The 17861-nt window shown below is 27.6% G+C and overlaps 1 protein-coding gene and 1 non-coding gene across 2 annotated transcripts in view; both read right to left on the bottom strand.

The window, feature by feature from the left end:
- Positions 1–17861, bottom strand: part of LOC113386673 (protein GDAP2 homolog) — a 40235-nt gene that overhangs the window by 20330 nt on the left and 2044 nt on the right. The window contains exons 2-6 of the mRNA XM_026624438.1: positions 16161–16293; positions 15620–15729; positions 14862–14950; positions 11850–12003; positions 6580–6724 (exon numbers count right to left, since the gene is read on the bottom strand). Of these exons, the coding sequence (XP_026480223.1) occupies positions 6580–6724; positions 11850–12003; positions 14862–14950; positions 15620–15729; positions 16161–16293 (631 nt within the window). The remainder of the gene's footprint in view (positions 1–6579; positions 6725–11849; positions 12004–14861; positions 14951–15619; positions 15730–16160; positions 16294–17861) is intronic.
- On the bottom strand, positions 1215–1367 carry LOC113387185. The gene has a single exon (XR_003368135.1). It is a non-coding gene; the product is annotated as a U12 minor spliceosomal RNA (small nuclear RNA).

The raw sequence follows: 17861 nt of genomic DNA, 5'->3' as shown, positions 1-17861 counted from the left end.
AGAAATTTGCAGTAATTATAATAATTATGTGTAAATATAGAAGAGTGCATTCATGAATTTTAACTAAAAGTAAATATGGAAGGGTGTAGAGGCATGAATTTTAATTTATTCTGAATCATTGTAAAATAGCAATTATCTTTTTAATAATAATTTTTTCATAATTTATTTATCAACGTTATAGGAAAAAAGAAAAAAGTAAAAAAAAGTTAATAATTTCAAAAATTAGCAGTTGTTGAAGTGGCGGTTGTTGAACTATTATTATTGGAAGTGACAAAAAAAGATTATTAATATAGAATGACGTCCCAATGGTATATACCAAAATTAAGCTAAACAAAATTAGACGAAATGGCAACTGTTCGAAAAATAAATATTTTCTCTGGCCACTTTTTGAATTTTTCGATTTTTTTTTTTAAATTGTAAAATATGATATTTGTGGCTCGTATATACCGGAGAGAAGCTTGAAGTAGATTCTTTGAAAATTTCGAGAAAAACGCGTTTAAAGTTTGGCAAAAAGAAGGAAGTAGATGAAGATAATCACGGCTAAATAACTGTATCTTTGAGAAAAATTTAAATTTTCAAAATCCTCTCGTAATAAAATAAATATATTCTCAAATTGAAATTGAATGAAAATTATGTAAGTATATGTATAAAAAAAAGATTTTTTCAAACTGTTGTACTAGAATACTCCATTAAAACTAGTGTATTATTGAAGAATTTGAATTTTCCTCTTGTACATATATTCTCAAATGAATATTAAAAAAACAATTTTTTCAAACTTTTATACTAGAATACCCCATTAAAACTAGTGTTATTATTGCGAGAAGTACTAGCATTTTATCTTAACACCGATTCCAAGCACACCACAAGTTGATAATATCTATCAGAAATAACAGTATTTATAAATTTTAAACAATACACTGCTTTATATTTCCCCATATAAATGAACACAGATCTAAAATATGTAATAAGTGAACTATAATAACCCATAACCATGCATAAAAATTGGGCAATACCAACAATATGTCGCATACATTGTGTGTGTGTATGTATTGTTTTTGAATTGAAAATAACTTTTCAATTCAAGATTTTTTATGGTTGCTTACGGAGGCAGATCGCTTCACCCGAACACCCGTATGAGCACATCCTCCCAAACCCTCCAACTGGGCCGAAAGCAGAGCGAAGTAGGCTCCGTTTCGACGACAGCAGGAGAGCACCAGGAAGAACGTGTCCAGGAACAGACGCTCAAGGGGACGACCTTTGCCTCTCCAAAAATATCCTCAAAGCATAAATGCAATGAGATAATTGCTATTTGAGCACTAGGACTCAACTAGGCTCGTATATTTTCCTTACTCATTAGTTTAAGGCACGAAGAAACGGAGAAATGCTCGTTTTTATATACTAGAGCGGACAGTATTCTGCAGCGTGCGGTAATGTGATATCGGTTGACTGGAGTGGGAGTGGGAGTAGTGGTGATACGGTGCAACTCGATTATTTTCGAATAAACTAGTGGGGTACGAAATTGTCGATTGATGCAAATTGTTGAAACTTTGTTATTGTAATTTAAAATTTTGAAAGGAATTTAAGTTTTTGAAAATTTGGAATACAAATAAATTTTCTGAGAATTTTAAAATTTTTTTGAGGTTTTCGAAAATTTTGAATTTATGATCTATAAAAGCTTTATATTTTTTTGATACTATGAAAAATTATATTTTTTGAAAATTTTAAATTTTTTTCAAAGCAATCGCTTGTATTAAGGCAAATTGCTGGTATTTTCTGTACCGTATTTTAAAATTTTCAAAAATTTATGAAAATGATGAGAAAATTAGATTTTTTTGAGAATTTTGATTTTTTCCAAGCGATCGTCAGTCTTAAAGCAAATTGCAGGAACTTTCGTACTAAATTACATTATTTTGAGATTTTTTTTTATTTTTTGTAAATTTTGAATTATTTCCAAATACATCGCGCTGCCTCGAGGCAAAATGCTGGAACTTCCAGTACCGTAATTTATGTCTTTTAAAAACATTACATTTTATTGAATTATGAAAAATAATTGTTTTTTTGAAAATTCGGAAATTATTTTAACTTTAAATTTCATTGAAAATTATGTAAAAAACTAGGTTTGTTTGAAAAATTAGAATTTTTAAAAAAATATGAATTTCTTTCAAAAGGCGATCACTTTTAGGAAAATTGCTGAAACTTTTCGTATCGTTTTTATAAAACTTTAAAAAAAATTGAAAATTATGAAAAAATTTAATTTTTTGAGAATTTTTAAATTTATTGAAAATTTTAAATTTTTGTCAAAGCGTTCGCGAAAAGCGAACTTTCCGTACCATACATACTTTATAACTATTAAAAGCTTTAATTTTTTTAAAAAATTATAGAAAAACTAGGTTTTTTTAAAAATTAAGATTTTTTTAAAATATTTTGAATTTCTTCTAAAGCGATCGTGCTGCTTTAAAGGAAATTGTTGGAACTTCCCGTACCATACTTTATAACTATTAAAAGCTTTAATTTTTTTTAAAAATTATAAAAGATTTAGATTTTTTTGAAAATTTAGCTTTTTGTTTAAACTTTGAATTTCTTCCAAAGCGATCGTCTGTAGGCAAATTGCTGGAGTTTCTCGTACCGTAATTTATGATTTATAAAAGCTTGAAATTTTTGTAAATGTAAAAAATATTTAGGAATTCTGAAATTTATTGAAAATTATGAATTATATCCCAAGCGATCTCGCGCTGCCTCGAGGCAAATTGCTGCAACTTCCCGTACCATACTTTATGACTCTTAAATGATTTAATTTTTTTTTTAATTATGGAAAAATTTGTTTTTTTTTTTCAATGTATGATTTTTTAAAAATTTTGAATTTTTTCCAGAAGGCGATCGCCTTTAGGAAAATTGCTCAAACTTTTGGTATCGTTTTTATAAAGCTCTAAAAAATTTTGAAAATTATGAAAAAAATGGATTTTTTTGAAAATTTAGAATATCATTAAAAATTTCGAATTTCTTCTAAAGCGATCGTCTGTCTTTAGAAAAATTGCTGGAACTTTCCGAAACATTTAAATAATCTTTAGAAGCTTTGAAAATTATGAAAATTTTTTTTTGGCATTTTTTTGGAAAAATTCAGAATTTTCTCAAAGCAATCGCTCTACATAGCTGTTTTAGAGTTTTAAAAAGGTAAGGTAAAAAAGATCTGTTATCCAAGTGGTTAAATAAATTTTCACGATTTGCAAATTCGAAATAAAAATTAGAAGACTCGTAGAATTGTCTGTTTTCACATTAAAAATTTATATGAAGTATTTATTATTGTATATTAATAATTTTAGACAAACTAAAATTGGAATTCGACTAGAATAATATTTATTTGCTAACATTTATAGTTCTTTTAAGATATTAAAAACAGTTTACTTTTCAAAAAAAATATTCCTTGCAAAATTAATGTTTTCAATAGGAAATCACATTGATTGGTGAAAGCAAAATATCTATTTTTTTTAACAAGCAGTAAATTTTTTTATCTAAAGTACTAAATCTCAATTCTCTGATTTCACTATACTTTAAACAAGGTGTTTTGATCGGTATTGAAATATATTATTTATTTAAACAATTGTGTAGACATAACTTATTTCAGCACAATATAAAGATATCTTGCGTATTGTCTGCTTATTGTTTGAATTACATCAAAATGTTTTCAATATAGCAACAATTTTATTATATCTATTAGGAAACCATTGTTCATCCTGATTATGAATAAATGAATTACACCGGTTTTGTAATATTGTGTTAAACAAGATATAGAAATAATAAAATAAGTATAATTTTAGCTTTTGTGGTAAATGTGATTAGTGAAGAAACCGAACAAAGTATATTGAATTATTGAATTATGTTTCTATCGATCGTGACCTTCAAAGAAATAAGAAAATATTTTCGTATTTTGAGCAAGAAAAGTTCCAAAAATACTTTTGGCTATTCATGAGAAAAATTAAAATTGATGATTCGGATCGTATTTTTAGAAGCAATTCTGGGAAATTGCGTAGAAGTCTCTGTTCAATAACCTGAATGAGTAGTAAATCACGATACAAATTGGAATATAAATTTGCCTTTAATGTGGAAAATTGAATTTTTATTCATGATCCAGATATATGTAGTAAGTAAATTAGAAGAACGCGCGTCTTTAGCATTTTCCCACATGTTTATCCCATATGATTGGCATTTTAATTTTCCATCATACAATGTATTATACAAACCAGTGTCATTACAATCATATAATTACAATGTCAACAAAATCACTATGAAATCAATAACATAGAACAATACGAGCACGTGAATTTCATTCGTCATCCGACAAATCGTTTGAGGCCGATTAATTCATTATTACATTACCAGGATTGGTAATAAATAAATCGTTTAACAAATCAGGAAAATGTCAGGAAATAATTTCATATGTGTTATGGAATTATGATAAATTGGTTATATCATTATAGCTATTACATTGATTGCTTTGGAAAAACACCCATAACATATACCCATATAGGTGTATAATATATTAGTGCTTAAATTAAAAAAAAAGTTATATGAACATATTGTAACGGTTGGATAAAGAATTTAATTTTAAAAAGTATTTACTACATAGCATAAATATTAAATAACATTTTTATCGTTTTTTTTTTTAATATGATGCATATAGAAAATAGATTTTTTTGAGAATTTGGAGGTATTCGAAAATTTTGATTTTTTTTATGATTATTTTTAATATGATGCACTTTTGTCTATAAGACATAATAATTGGTTTTAGTTAAGCAATTCGTAGTATCCGTTAATTTTTTTACAAATTGGCACTGGTTAACTGTAAATTGATTGATTCTTCGAACTTGTATCAATATCTATAAAACAATATTTGAACAACTGATTTTTAAATAAATCCGAGACTAAAGTGCTAAATAATTTGCACTTTTCAGTTTAACGACTATATTTGTTTTTTATCACTTGTATGATAAATCTCTATTTTATACGTTAATATTTTATAAAAAGTTCTATAGTGCCCATTTTCAATTCACAAAAATATTATTATTATTATTAGATACAAACATTATTATTATTATTAGATAAAGGTATTTAGAACTCTTTATAATATCTCAGATTTAATATAATTTTTAATATTTTTTTCATCATCTTAAGATAATGTAGAGTAAATTTTCAAGATTTCATTCTGTACTAAATTTAGAAGGTTAAGTAATTACGTTTAAATAATTACGCATATGCATATTATTAAATTAAAAATAAGACTAAAACATTCATGATCAAACAAAACTATTCATATTAATTTTTGAAGGAAAAAAATGTATAACGAAATGGTGTTTAATATCAAAATATTTTTTATGGGAACAAATTTTTCCGGTGAAAAGCGTTACGTTAAATTTCAGTGAAATTTTAAATAAGTTGGCATATGCATACTATTAAATTAAAAAAAGTCTAGAATATTCATATTATTTTTGATGAATAAAAATGTAAAACAAAATGATCTTTAAAATATTAAAAAAAAATATTAATTTTGGGAACAAATGCTCCAGGTTAAAAAGAGTTACGTTCAATTTTAGTAAAATGTAGATATTTCTGATATTGAAGCTACAAATTAAATCGATGCATAATAACTACAATTTTAAATATTTTTACTAACCTTTTAAAAACAAGATTTATTTTATTTCTTTCTCGTTTTGAAGAAAAGACTACGCGAGGCATATTTTCTGATGTACTTAAAATTTTATGAAATTTCTTACAATTATTTATTGAAACCATATTGATGACATTTCTATAAAAAATATCAAATCGTTTGGATTTTTATTAATTATAGGAATTTTTTCACGTAACATTTTGAGTTATTTGTGGAATTGATAAGCTGCATTGATCTCAGGCGTTTTTAGTAGATCCAAAAAGAATTAATTATCAATTTATTGAACAAAATAAATAAATGAAATAGAATTGTCAATTGTAAAAAAATCTCTGACAGCGTATCAAAAATAAAATTGATCAATGCCAACTTCATTTTGACACTGATATTCAAATTATCGAAATCAGTATTGATATTTTGAAATAAACTAAGTTCCAAGGAGAATGCAATATGTGCATATATAAATTATCCATTTAGTGGAATTGCAGAAAATTTACACTGTAGTATTGATTTTATAATATTTGTCGTTTATCGATGTGTCAATAAAATAAAACTTTATGTACTTAGACCTCACAGAAAAATCATGTACGATGAGATCATTTCTAACATGGGTAGTAGAAGGGAACATAATAAATTTTTTTCAATTGGCTACATTTTTCTGATCTGTTTTCAAGTAAAAATGGATATAGCTACTGCAGGATGTCAAGTTATCCAGAGCAAAAGCTTGAACTCGCAACCCTGTCCACACAAGGCAGTGTGCCTAACCAATACGCCAAAAAGCATCATGATATAACAACAAATATATTAATCTTCTTCTAGACTTTCATTGCCTTAAGGCAGAACTTTTATGCATGCATCATCTAAGTTTTTGCAAAAACCATGAATCTAATAGTTTAGAAATAAATATAAAAATCATTTACCTTTCTTGGTGTCTCAGTTCCTTGGCCATGGTGTCAATAATAGGATCACATTGAGGTCTTTCTCCAAGAAGACGTTCCCTGTCCAAATCACCATGCATTCTGGTGAAGTCTTCACTGAGAGATAATGACACTGAGTCATCGTCGGCTGAAAAGATAAAAACAAATAAAAGTTTATTTTATTGTTAAATAATATTGATAATATATGTTAATAAGCAAGGTAATGTCTGGCGAATAGGTGTGACTTAGGGATTAATGACATTCATTATTTACAAATTTAATGCTATAAATAAATAATAACAACAATAAAATGTTCAACCGAAAGATTCTTGCAGAAAGTATAAGGATAAGAAATAGATACTATCAGATAATAATGTAATACATAGTAATAATATATAGTGTAACCATCTATAATATGTTAGTAATAGAAAATATTAGATATTTGATAAGAATAGAATCTTATTAAAGACGCTATTAAGTATGTCATAAAAATTTAGCCGGTGTCCTCGAATCAACAAATGGCAGGTTGTCAGATTTAAAAATTACTATTAGAATGCAACTCAAATTCTATAGTAGTATTAATATTATTTTGGATCAGAAGAGACAAACCAATGGTTGTTTTTATTTAAGTTGCCTTAATTTAATTGTGTTTAACATTTTTCAGTATTTGCCCGAAAACTTATTTTTGATCTATATAAAATAAGTGATTTTTATGATTAATATAGCTGGTATATTATATTTCACAACTCTCTAAAAAAACTTTTGCTTCTAATTCGAATGATTAATTACTCACATTTCCTTTATGTAATATATCATTGAATGAATAAATTTTCTAAAACAAACTAACAAATTCGAATGATTCGTTTCTGGGTAAGTCTATTTCGAAACCATTTTTTTCCTAAAATATTGAAAATATTTTTGGTATTTTAGAAATTTTGGTATAACCAACCAAAAGATAGAAGCTATCACAATTTTGATAAAAATGAAACATAGAATTTTTTGACAGAAGAGTTAAGCAATGTAATTTTATTTTACATACAATACAGTTATTTATAATAACATCAAATATTAAATTTAGTAGTAATATGAATTTTCTTCCATTTTTTTGAGAAACCTTTCCAAAAACAAGGATAATTAGCTCATACTGTCATTGGATGATGAAGGTAAGTAAACTATTATAATGCTCTGATTGACCATTTATGAAATTATAAAACAAGACAAAAAATAATCAGAACGTCTTCCCAGGAATCAAATGTTTTTTGAATCATTAAAATCGGTTGAACCTTTCGAAATCGTTGACGATAAAATGTATCCAAACATCATATATACTACACATACACGTAAACACACACATACATACATCCGTATTTTCTAAGGTATGCCAAAATGTGCAGAAGACTTTGAAGCATTTTGCACAAATTTTCATTTTTGATTATAATTAATTTCAATTAAATGATTGATTTTGATGTTGATTATTAGATCAATTAATGAATAAAATAATTAAATTATAATATTAATTATTTAAAAAAATAGACATTTTTTATACAATAAACTGAAAAATCTAACAATTTCCGAAAATCTCTGAATTTTGGATATAAATCCTTTATACTCACACAACTCGAACGATTCATTGATCATGACCAACAACAAGCGTTTGGAACAAAAAACTAAAATACTCGATCCACACACATTTAAACACGAACAAAGAAATATTTTTCCGACTATTCAAGAACAAAACATTGCGAAAATAATATATAATAACAACAAATCATGCGCATTTAGACGTAACGTTACTCTCGCTTCTGTACAAACGGAATGTATCACTTTTAAATTATTACTTGACGCTTACGAATTTGATAATTGCGATTCTAAAACTTTCGAAAAAAGTGAATAATTGAAAGCAAATTTATGAGCAATAAATGAAATATTATGTGATTCAGAATTGTTGCACTTGACCTTAATTTTTATTGCAGTAATTAAAATTATGCAACTATATAAATTCTTTTAAAAATGTACTTTTGTATTGTAATAACATATTCTGTATTGTAATTTTATTATCATTCTAAGCATAGCTAAAAAAAGTATGATTAGATCGCAAACACGGCCGCTTCGCCATTACTTCAATTTTAATTGTTTCCCTACTCAACAGAGTGCGCCACTAACTGAAGCACGTAAATTTACCCCAAGGTTTAAATATATAATATAGAGAAGATAACACTGATTAATTTGAATAAATGAATTAAGAACAAACTAAACGCGTATAAAATATATTTTGAATTAATACACAAACACATTTTCAGAAAAATATAATAATAATAAATAGTAGTCTAGCCAAAGGCAGGTCCATGGTATAAAAGCACCACAAAATCAATCATTTCTTTCCCATCTCTTGTATATTATTCTTATTACCGTTTTAATACAATTAATTAATGACAAACACTTAAAATTAATTAATTAATGACTATTAAAGTATTAAACACTTTTTATTCTTTTTTTACAGAATAATATAAAATACCAAAAATATTAAACGTTTAAAGTAGGTGTATTATAACTAGAGAATCCATTCTTTAAATACAAAATTGAATTTGAGCACAGTAGACCCTCTGTTGAGTGCGGCAAAAACTAAAACAGAGTAAAAGAAATATAAACAGATCGAAAACGCGTCCGTTTTGTCATTACTTCAATTTTAGTTGTTACCCCACTCCATAGAGTGCGCCAGTAACTGTAGCACGTAAATTTACCCCTAGGTTTAATTCTAGATAAGATTTATTGAAATATATATAATGTAGAAAAGGTGACGCTGTTTAATTTGAATAAATAAATTAAGAACAAAAAATAAGCGTTCAAAATATATTTTCAACTGAAGCTCATATATGTTTGCAGAAAAATAAATACTACAAATATATAAAACGTTTAAAGTAGGTGTATTATAACTAGAGAATTAGTTCTGAAAAACAAGTAATAAATTTCGGTACAATAAACCCTCTGTTGAGTGCGACAAAAACTAAAACAAAGTAAAACGCATTTGTTCTAACAAGGAAACCCTCAGGTTTACTCTTTTGGGATTTTGATGAAACTTCACATACAGTTGATAGTCAAACCGAACCCCATGAAATATTATAGGCCTATGAGAAGTGGTTTAATTATAAAAATAGTTTATTTCCAATGGTGTAAAATTATGTTGAATTCGTTTCCTCCCTTTTTAGGAATCTGTGCCGTTGTTTAATTTTATGCGCGTCGAGATAAAAACGAACACAGATTTTAGTGTTTCGAAATGCAAACAACTGATAACATAATAAATAGAAAATCATATGTGCCAAATGAGAATGCGATAATTTTAAACAACAAACATAAACGTAATCGATTAATAAACACAGGCCAATTTGAACAGATATTTTTTAATTGAAAAAAGATATTTTTCAATCTGACCATTAGAGCATTTTTGGCAAATACATGAAAGTAAATACCTATCCCACAAACAAATTCAAGTATCACTAAACGTTAAACAGTCACGATTGTGTAATCCTGTTTTATTTACATAAGGAGGCGTAGTAGAAATAAAATGAAACCGGATTAAATTTGTGATTAAACCTGTTTAACTTTTAGTGTTATTTGAGTTATTTTCAACAAAAGATACTCTAACCCTTTAACATTTAACAGAAAATAATTATAATTATGTGCACATCCTATGAAGTTAATCCAACCCTTAAACTATTTTTCAAACCCCTCTCTCCGCTTAAAATAATAAAATTACTAAGAAGTATAATAAAGTTCTTTATTAGTAAACAATGAGTAGCTATTGAAGTGGCGGGAATAGCTCAGTCAGTAGCATGCCCGACTCACGCGTCATGGATACTCGCTTCGAGTCCTGGCACTGACATATAACTGCGCTTTAATTTATTGGATTGAAATTAAGCAGAAATTGAATTGTTGATTTGAGATAGAATAAAATTAGAAACTAGAAGGGTTAGGTTAGAAAAAAAATTTAGAAGTCTGGTATAAAAAAATTCTATATTATAGGATAAAGATAGAACCTGCCTAAAAAGTGTTATCGAATTAAACTCAAATACTATTTTTATACAACAGAAACAAAAAGCGAATAATATTGTAGCCATCTGCCGTTAGACGAGAATGTCTAAATTCTATCTAAGATTGAAACCAAAGCATCAGCTACAAATTTCACACATGTTGAATTTATAAAAAACTTGTGTGAAATTGTATGATCGCACAGAAAATGTATAGCTTGTTGACAGTTTTCACCATCAATTCATACGAAGATCTCTGAATTTTTTTTGAATCATTCAAATCGGTAGATCCATGCTTTCAAAATCCGCATACACAGATATATAAATTCATTTTTTAGGTATGCCAAAGTGTTCAGAAATCTACAATGGTACTTTTATACTAAATTTTATTACTAATGATATGTTTGAATTTTTTCCTTACCACTGGTGGTTGTCCTATCATGCTTCATTTTGTATCCAAAACTTATAATTTGTTAGTATCGCACAGCAAATAAATCAATAGTTATTTATTTTTTAAATTATTATATTTTCTATTCATAATTATTAGTAATAATCGTGTTTCACGCGCACTTGTAAACTAAAACTTTGTCCACTATCAGTTGCAGTACAGTCATAAAAGTATAATCTATTAGATAAGGTATAATTCAATAAAGTCAACAAATACGCAAAGGCATTGGACATATACGTCAATAATTTGTAGATAAAAAAATAATAATTGATTACGAAGAAATGGCTTGGCTTACCTTTGGTCTTTACCAAAAACTAATAATTTATTAGACATCTCATCATTTGGACAAGCTTGATAAAAATTTTACAATCGAACTAACGTTTAGCAAAGATAAAAAATATCTTTAATTAATATAGTATTATAGTAAGAGACATGTAAAAATAGTTTAAGAAAAAGGATAAAAAGTCTGGCGACGAAAAATGTGAGTCTATTAAAATTAAAAAAAAATGAATAAGACTTGCTAAATTTCTTTTAATTTTTGAATTTGTACCTGTACAAATAAGGTAAATAAATGCAACCACTACAATCAGCCAAGTGGTTCAGATTCTAACCAAGAGTAAGAAGAACGACTTAATGACATTACAAAAAATCAAATTCTGAAAAATGCAACCGCTACCACCAGCCAAGGTGGCTCAAATTTTAACCAAGAGCAAGGAGAACGACAGAACAAAAAGTTAGATGATCTGAAAATTTCTCTCAAAAATGTTGCTAGCTCCTGCAATATAAATAAAATTACTTACTCAGTGTGACAGCGTGCCTAGGATTGTCAATAATTCTGATCTGCCTATCTGGTTGAAGAGGTTCTCCTAATAGACCTCCAATATTTTCTGGAAGTTGCCACCGGGCCGATTCTTCTTCCGCTTCTGTGCGCGGAAAATACAACGGCAGGAGAACCTAAAAAAATATAAAAAATAATATGAATTCATCTAGTATATATTCTGACCCGGCAAAAATGGCTGAGGCATATAAAATATTACTAAAAAAATTTTAGTACCAAATATTACTAAGTGGTTGTGAATGTGGATGCACGTGGTATGTAAGTGAAAGGTACAGCTAATACAAATTAAATGTATGGTTTACCTACTGCAACGCATGTCACATATGAATGTTTTTGGGACATATTAAAAGTCTTTGCAAGTGCCAGCTTAATCTTAAACTGATTTCATTTAAACTAAATTGGTACATTTGAATATTCGAGGCAGTGGCGGATCCAGGGGGGGGGTCACGGGGGTCATGACCCCCCCCTGAGCCTGTTTTAGGACTTAGATAAAACACTAATTCAACAACAAAATTACTTCATAATGATTTTGTTTATGTATTTTGTTACAAAACACATTTTATAACTTGAATATTTAACTGATTGTAGACGAATGACGGAGTCAAAAATCCTAAAATTTAAGGATTCTCTAATCGTATTGCGAATATATGTTTTATTACAGTTCAGGAACAAAATTTCATTCAAATAATAAACTGATTGTGAGTGGTCCTTATGCATGAACTTTTACTAATCCTTACATCTGTAAATAGACGACTTAATCAATATATAAACTAGTGGGGTGTATGGCATCGTGCCTTAAGGCAAATTGCTGGAATAAAAGCACTTGTCGCAGGCCTTATTATAGTTTAGTACGTACATTTAGAGTAGAAAATTTATCGCCATGCAAAGTTTCACTTAAATCGCCAAAAAATGTGACAATCTATTATGAAAAAGAAACGACTTGACCGATCTTCGACAGAAACTATTTATTTCCAAATGATATCAATCGAATAAAAAACGGTTAAGAATTTTTTACAAAAACATGGACGATAATTTTTAAGAAACGGATCGACCAATTGTCTCAAAAAACTAATCAAAGCAAGCGCTTATCCAGTTTCATTTTATAGTTTTTAAATTTTAACATCGGTTTAGAGGAGAAAACATCGAGGAAAGATCAAATTTTGACTCACGTCAAAGACGCAGATTGTTTTTTAAGAAATACACATACATAAGGTAAGGCTAAGTAAATTTGAGCAATTATATTGTGAAAACAACCATCTGACTATGTTTTAGTACAACCTCCAGTTAATTCATCACTGTAAAAATGTGTTTTTTTTGCTGTTTTTAAAAAATTTGTCACTTGGTCTGTTTTTACCCCAAAGGCGTGGTAAAATCGGACGGCGAGAGGACAAACAATCCAATTTACTATATTTTAATTTTAAAAGGATTTAACGAAATAATAGCTACATTACTCAACCAATAAAAAATATGAATTTTATAGATACATTTTTTACAGAGATAACTCTGTATTTGATACTTTGTCCAATATCTTGTCTCTTAATTTGATATTTTGTCCAAAATAGTCAGCAGCAGAGTTGAAATACAGATTTATTTAATTTATCTTTTGTAGAAATGCTTTTTTTAACGTCGTAAGAATCAGGGTGATGGCTAGTTGTACATTTTTTCCTCTACTTTCAAATATTGTTGTTAAGAAATCCTCAACTTTACTTGTTTTTGAGATATCGGTTGTGGACCTTTTTACCCGCAAATATTTAAGCCCCGCTCTATCTTATATATATATATATATATATATATATATATATATATATTTGTTACATACTCATTGAGGACTATAAAAACTTTTCAATTATGACCCCCCCCTGACGCCGAAGCTGGATCCGCCACTGATTCGAGGTTTTGATATATTTCGAGCTTGTCATTATTTTATCAATTTTTGAATTACGAAGCAAAATCCGACCATGTGGCATGTCCATTATACTTGTTTATCTATGGGCATTGTCTAGCAAATCGAGCGGGATTTCAAAAACTCTGTTGGAAAATATACAGCTCTGCCATAGATTTGAATAGTACCTATAGTTTCTTCTCAAAAACTTTTGTTCCTTCAGATTATAATATGTTTGCTGTTTCTACAAGACATTCATGAACTAAATACTGTGTGTGTATATGGGAAATATTTCTACAATGGGAATAATCCTGCAAATCATATTTTTGCAAGAATCTGTTCTATAATTTGACAAATCTAGTTTTATCAATGGTGACCACCTTTCCGTTGTCAGTATCTAAGAATTGCTTTGAAAATGTTTCAGCGGATAAATTTAAGGTTTTTTTTTGAGCACAGAAAAAACTTTATAAAATTTAATGCCAAACCTTTATAAAACGCCTTTAAATTGATCAGTTATAATAAAAAAAACCTGATGAAAAAACAATTGATCTTTTAAAATAAAATGACTATTATGAAACATAAGATTTGTGGTAGAATGGAGAAGATGTAGAGTTGTGAGTATTTTTTCAATTTCACACTTATAAAAATTAAATGAAGAAAATTGACTCAGAAATTGCAAAGAAGTGTTTTATTTGAACAACCTTTTCTAAAAGTAAATTATTTTTTGAAGTAAAATTTAAGTTTTTCCATAAGCTAAAAAAAATCCGTGTAAAACGTTCATTGACTGAAAGCAGGATGAAAAATTATGACTATTATATTATGATGACTATTCGAAAGAGTTATTTGTGGTTAAAGGATAAAAATTTAGGACTGTATCTCTTGTTCAATCATAAATTATTAAAAAAATAAAATTAAATAAATTGGTCCAGAAATCTAAAAAATAAGTGTGGCCATTTCTTAATACCTTAGCGGTATAAAAATGGATGTTGGCAGATCTCAGCCACAAAGAATGTTTGGATTCAAACAATTAATGCTTTTTCATGCTTTTAATTTAACAAAATGATTTGTAAAATATTTTTTACAATATTTTACCTCATAGATGCCTGCATCTGAATTTTGAAGTGCTAAAACTATTGTGTGCATCGTCGATCCGTACGTTTCGAGAAACCTTCGTATCGTTCCTAAAATAAATATATTTGATTAATATCAATATATAAAATAATTACCAGCTTTTAAATAAACTATTGAAAAAAATGGAAAACCATTATCGATGAGTAACAAAAATATGAATAATGTAGTGACTTTTTAAATTCAACATGTTCGCATTTATGTTTATGTATGCAAAAATCATTTGCTTGCTCATATTAAATTTGACCTACATATGAGAATTAATAAACAAATTAGTTACGATAATATCTTTGGTCTTATTCAATATATTCGATATAATAGTATGAGTGAAATCATTTGTACCAAAACATTTGATACAGTGAATAATCTTAACGACTTTCAAAACATTTATTCAAGATAATTGTTAGGTAATCAAATAACATTAATGAAATACTCTCTGTTCTAACGATCGAATTGTATTGAATAATATTTAAATATTTGAATATAGATTTATCTGCTTTCAGATTATATAATCCTGAAAACAGTAAAATATAATAATAAAATTAAATTTACTTTTAAATCATATTCTAACCAATGGTAATTTTTTCTCGATTTCAATTTCAAATCCTTTTAGAGGCAGTCGCCTGTACATCAGGTATTTTGACTGACTTTCAACCTATCTACAGTTACAATTTAGTAATAAATTATTTTATTCATTTATGAAATTAATAAAAATGACTTACTCAAAGCCACGTGTGCTCCTTGATCGGGAGGATAATTTTTCTGGACGGAATTGATGACTGGAAGAGCTATGGAATGTAGACCTAGTTCACGGGATTTATGTAATACGCTTCTGAAAAATCAAAATAAAAATATAAACATAATTTCGATTTATTTCATAAGCTAATTAATAATTAATAATCCAAAAAAGGAAAAAAAAAAACTTAGGGATATTTAAAATCCCATCAAGAGAACGTCGTGGACTTCTAGAGTAGCAAGATCAGAAAGTATAACAAAAAATTCAAAATTTTCAAATATATAATTAGGATTGGACAAAATATCAGAATGACGTCCAATGAATGTTTAAAGAATATCTTTAATAAATCATAATCAAATAACAAAAAATGGTTTGGCAAAATTGAATCCAAATAAACTATCAAATCAAGAAGTACCTAAAAATATTCAAATTAAGCGCTTTCAAATTGAATGGATAATTTTGCCTGATTTAATAGCTTGTTGCTTGAATATCTTTAACAGTATATTTTATTTTACTAAATTTTTTACCTGTAACAAGAGTGCAAAGTGTTTTCTGCTGCTGTTTGATATTTCACATTGAATTTAGGACCCACAGTATGTATGATGTATCGAGCTGGTAAATTGTGTCCTTGGGTCAATTTTGCTTCGCCTGTACGACATTCTAAAAAAAAAAAAAAATATAATTATATATTAATATTTCAACAAAAAAGTCATTAAATGTCATAAAATGGCTTAAATAGAATTAAACAAAAATCTTTCCTGAACAACATTTTGATTAAATGACTGGTTTTCTATCCTAATTCAAATCATGTCAACAAAGGTTTTTTGCTAAAAAATACTATTTTAATTCTTGTATGATATTTTTTCTAGAAAATTTAAACGATACCCTTTAAATTGTAACTGCATAACTGAATAACTTATATAGAATAAAGATAAAAGAATTTCATTATGAGCAAATACAGCCCTAAATTTTTACCCTTCTGCTGAAAGCTTCTATTTCGTAAAAGTAATTTTAATAATAAATTTTTATCAAGTTTTTAGTCCATGAATGTTTTAGACTTAATTTTAATTCAGAATTCCTTGAATTTTTGAAAAACCTCAAATTTTACTGAAAAAAAAAACTTATCAAGGGTTGTCCCGATCACATTTTTTCAAGAAGTCAATTTTCTTTAACATATTTTGTTTCACGTGGAATTTAAAAATATATGCAAATATTTTTTCTCTATCCTACCACAAATCCTTATTGCATAATAGTGATCTCTCGAAAACTGATCAATTATCGTCTTTTTTGTGAATATTTTTCATTAATTTTTGACCAGGATTTTTCTGAGCTTATGAATATTTTTCAAAACAATTCTTAGATATTGGCGAAGGAAAGGTTACTATCTTTAAAACTTGATGTGTCAAATTTTCGATTGATTCTTGCATAATCTGATTCACAGGAATTTCCCATTTCACAAATATTTTCCTATGTGTGCAAAAAATATATAGTTTCTAAATATCTTGCAGAAGGAGCATTTTACCAACAAAAATGGAAGAAGATTAATATTAAAATCTGAAGATAAAACTATTTTTGAGAGAATCTTGGAATTTTTTCAGAGTTTTTCAAATTTCTCAAGAGTCGATAGGCATTCCACAACATAATTCAAAAACAAATGTTGAAATTTTCATTAGTAATTCAAAAATTAATAAATTAACATAAATCGTGGCAATAATATATAAAAACCTTAATTATAAAAATGTGCAAATTCAATTCAAACGAAAACAGTTTCAGATTAGGTTAACAATTACAATGACAATTTAGATATCCCAGGGACATTTATAAGAGGTATGTGTTGCAGTGAGTAAACCATCGATATAAGTCAAGGGGCTTCCATTAATCACTTCAGGCTTTTACTGGAAGGGGGAAGGGGGGGGGTTAAAAAAGATCAGGGGTCTAGCAAGATATAACATGTATTTATTTTTTGCTTAGATTTTCAAAAAAAAAAAAAAAAAAACAAGTTTTTATTTGTAAATTCGAATAATTTGTTCGGGAAATTTTACATAACTAAAAATACACGTGATGTTTGGTGGAGGGGGGGTGAAGTAGTTCTAAATATTACGACGTATAACCAAGGGAGGGAGGTCTAAAAATTCTTAAAAAATTGATCACGTGATTAATGGATGTCCACTTACTTACGTTGACTGCCCCTTCACTTCAACATCAGAATCAGTTATTCAGATAAATTT

The sequence above is a fragment of the Ctenocephalides felis genome, unplaced genomic scaffold (assembly GCF_003426905.1).
Source record: "Ctenocephalides felis isolate EL2017-DRISC unplaced genomic scaffold, ASM342690v1 CF-g0.4_SCAFFOLD_03571, whole genome shotgun sequence".
Taxonomy (NCBI): Eukaryota; Metazoa; Arthropoda; class Insecta; order Siphonaptera; family Pulicidae; genus Ctenocephalides; species Ctenocephalides felis.
The sequence above is the reverse complement of the archived record's forward strand: the minus strand, read 5'-3'. Positions and strand labels throughout refer to the sequence as shown.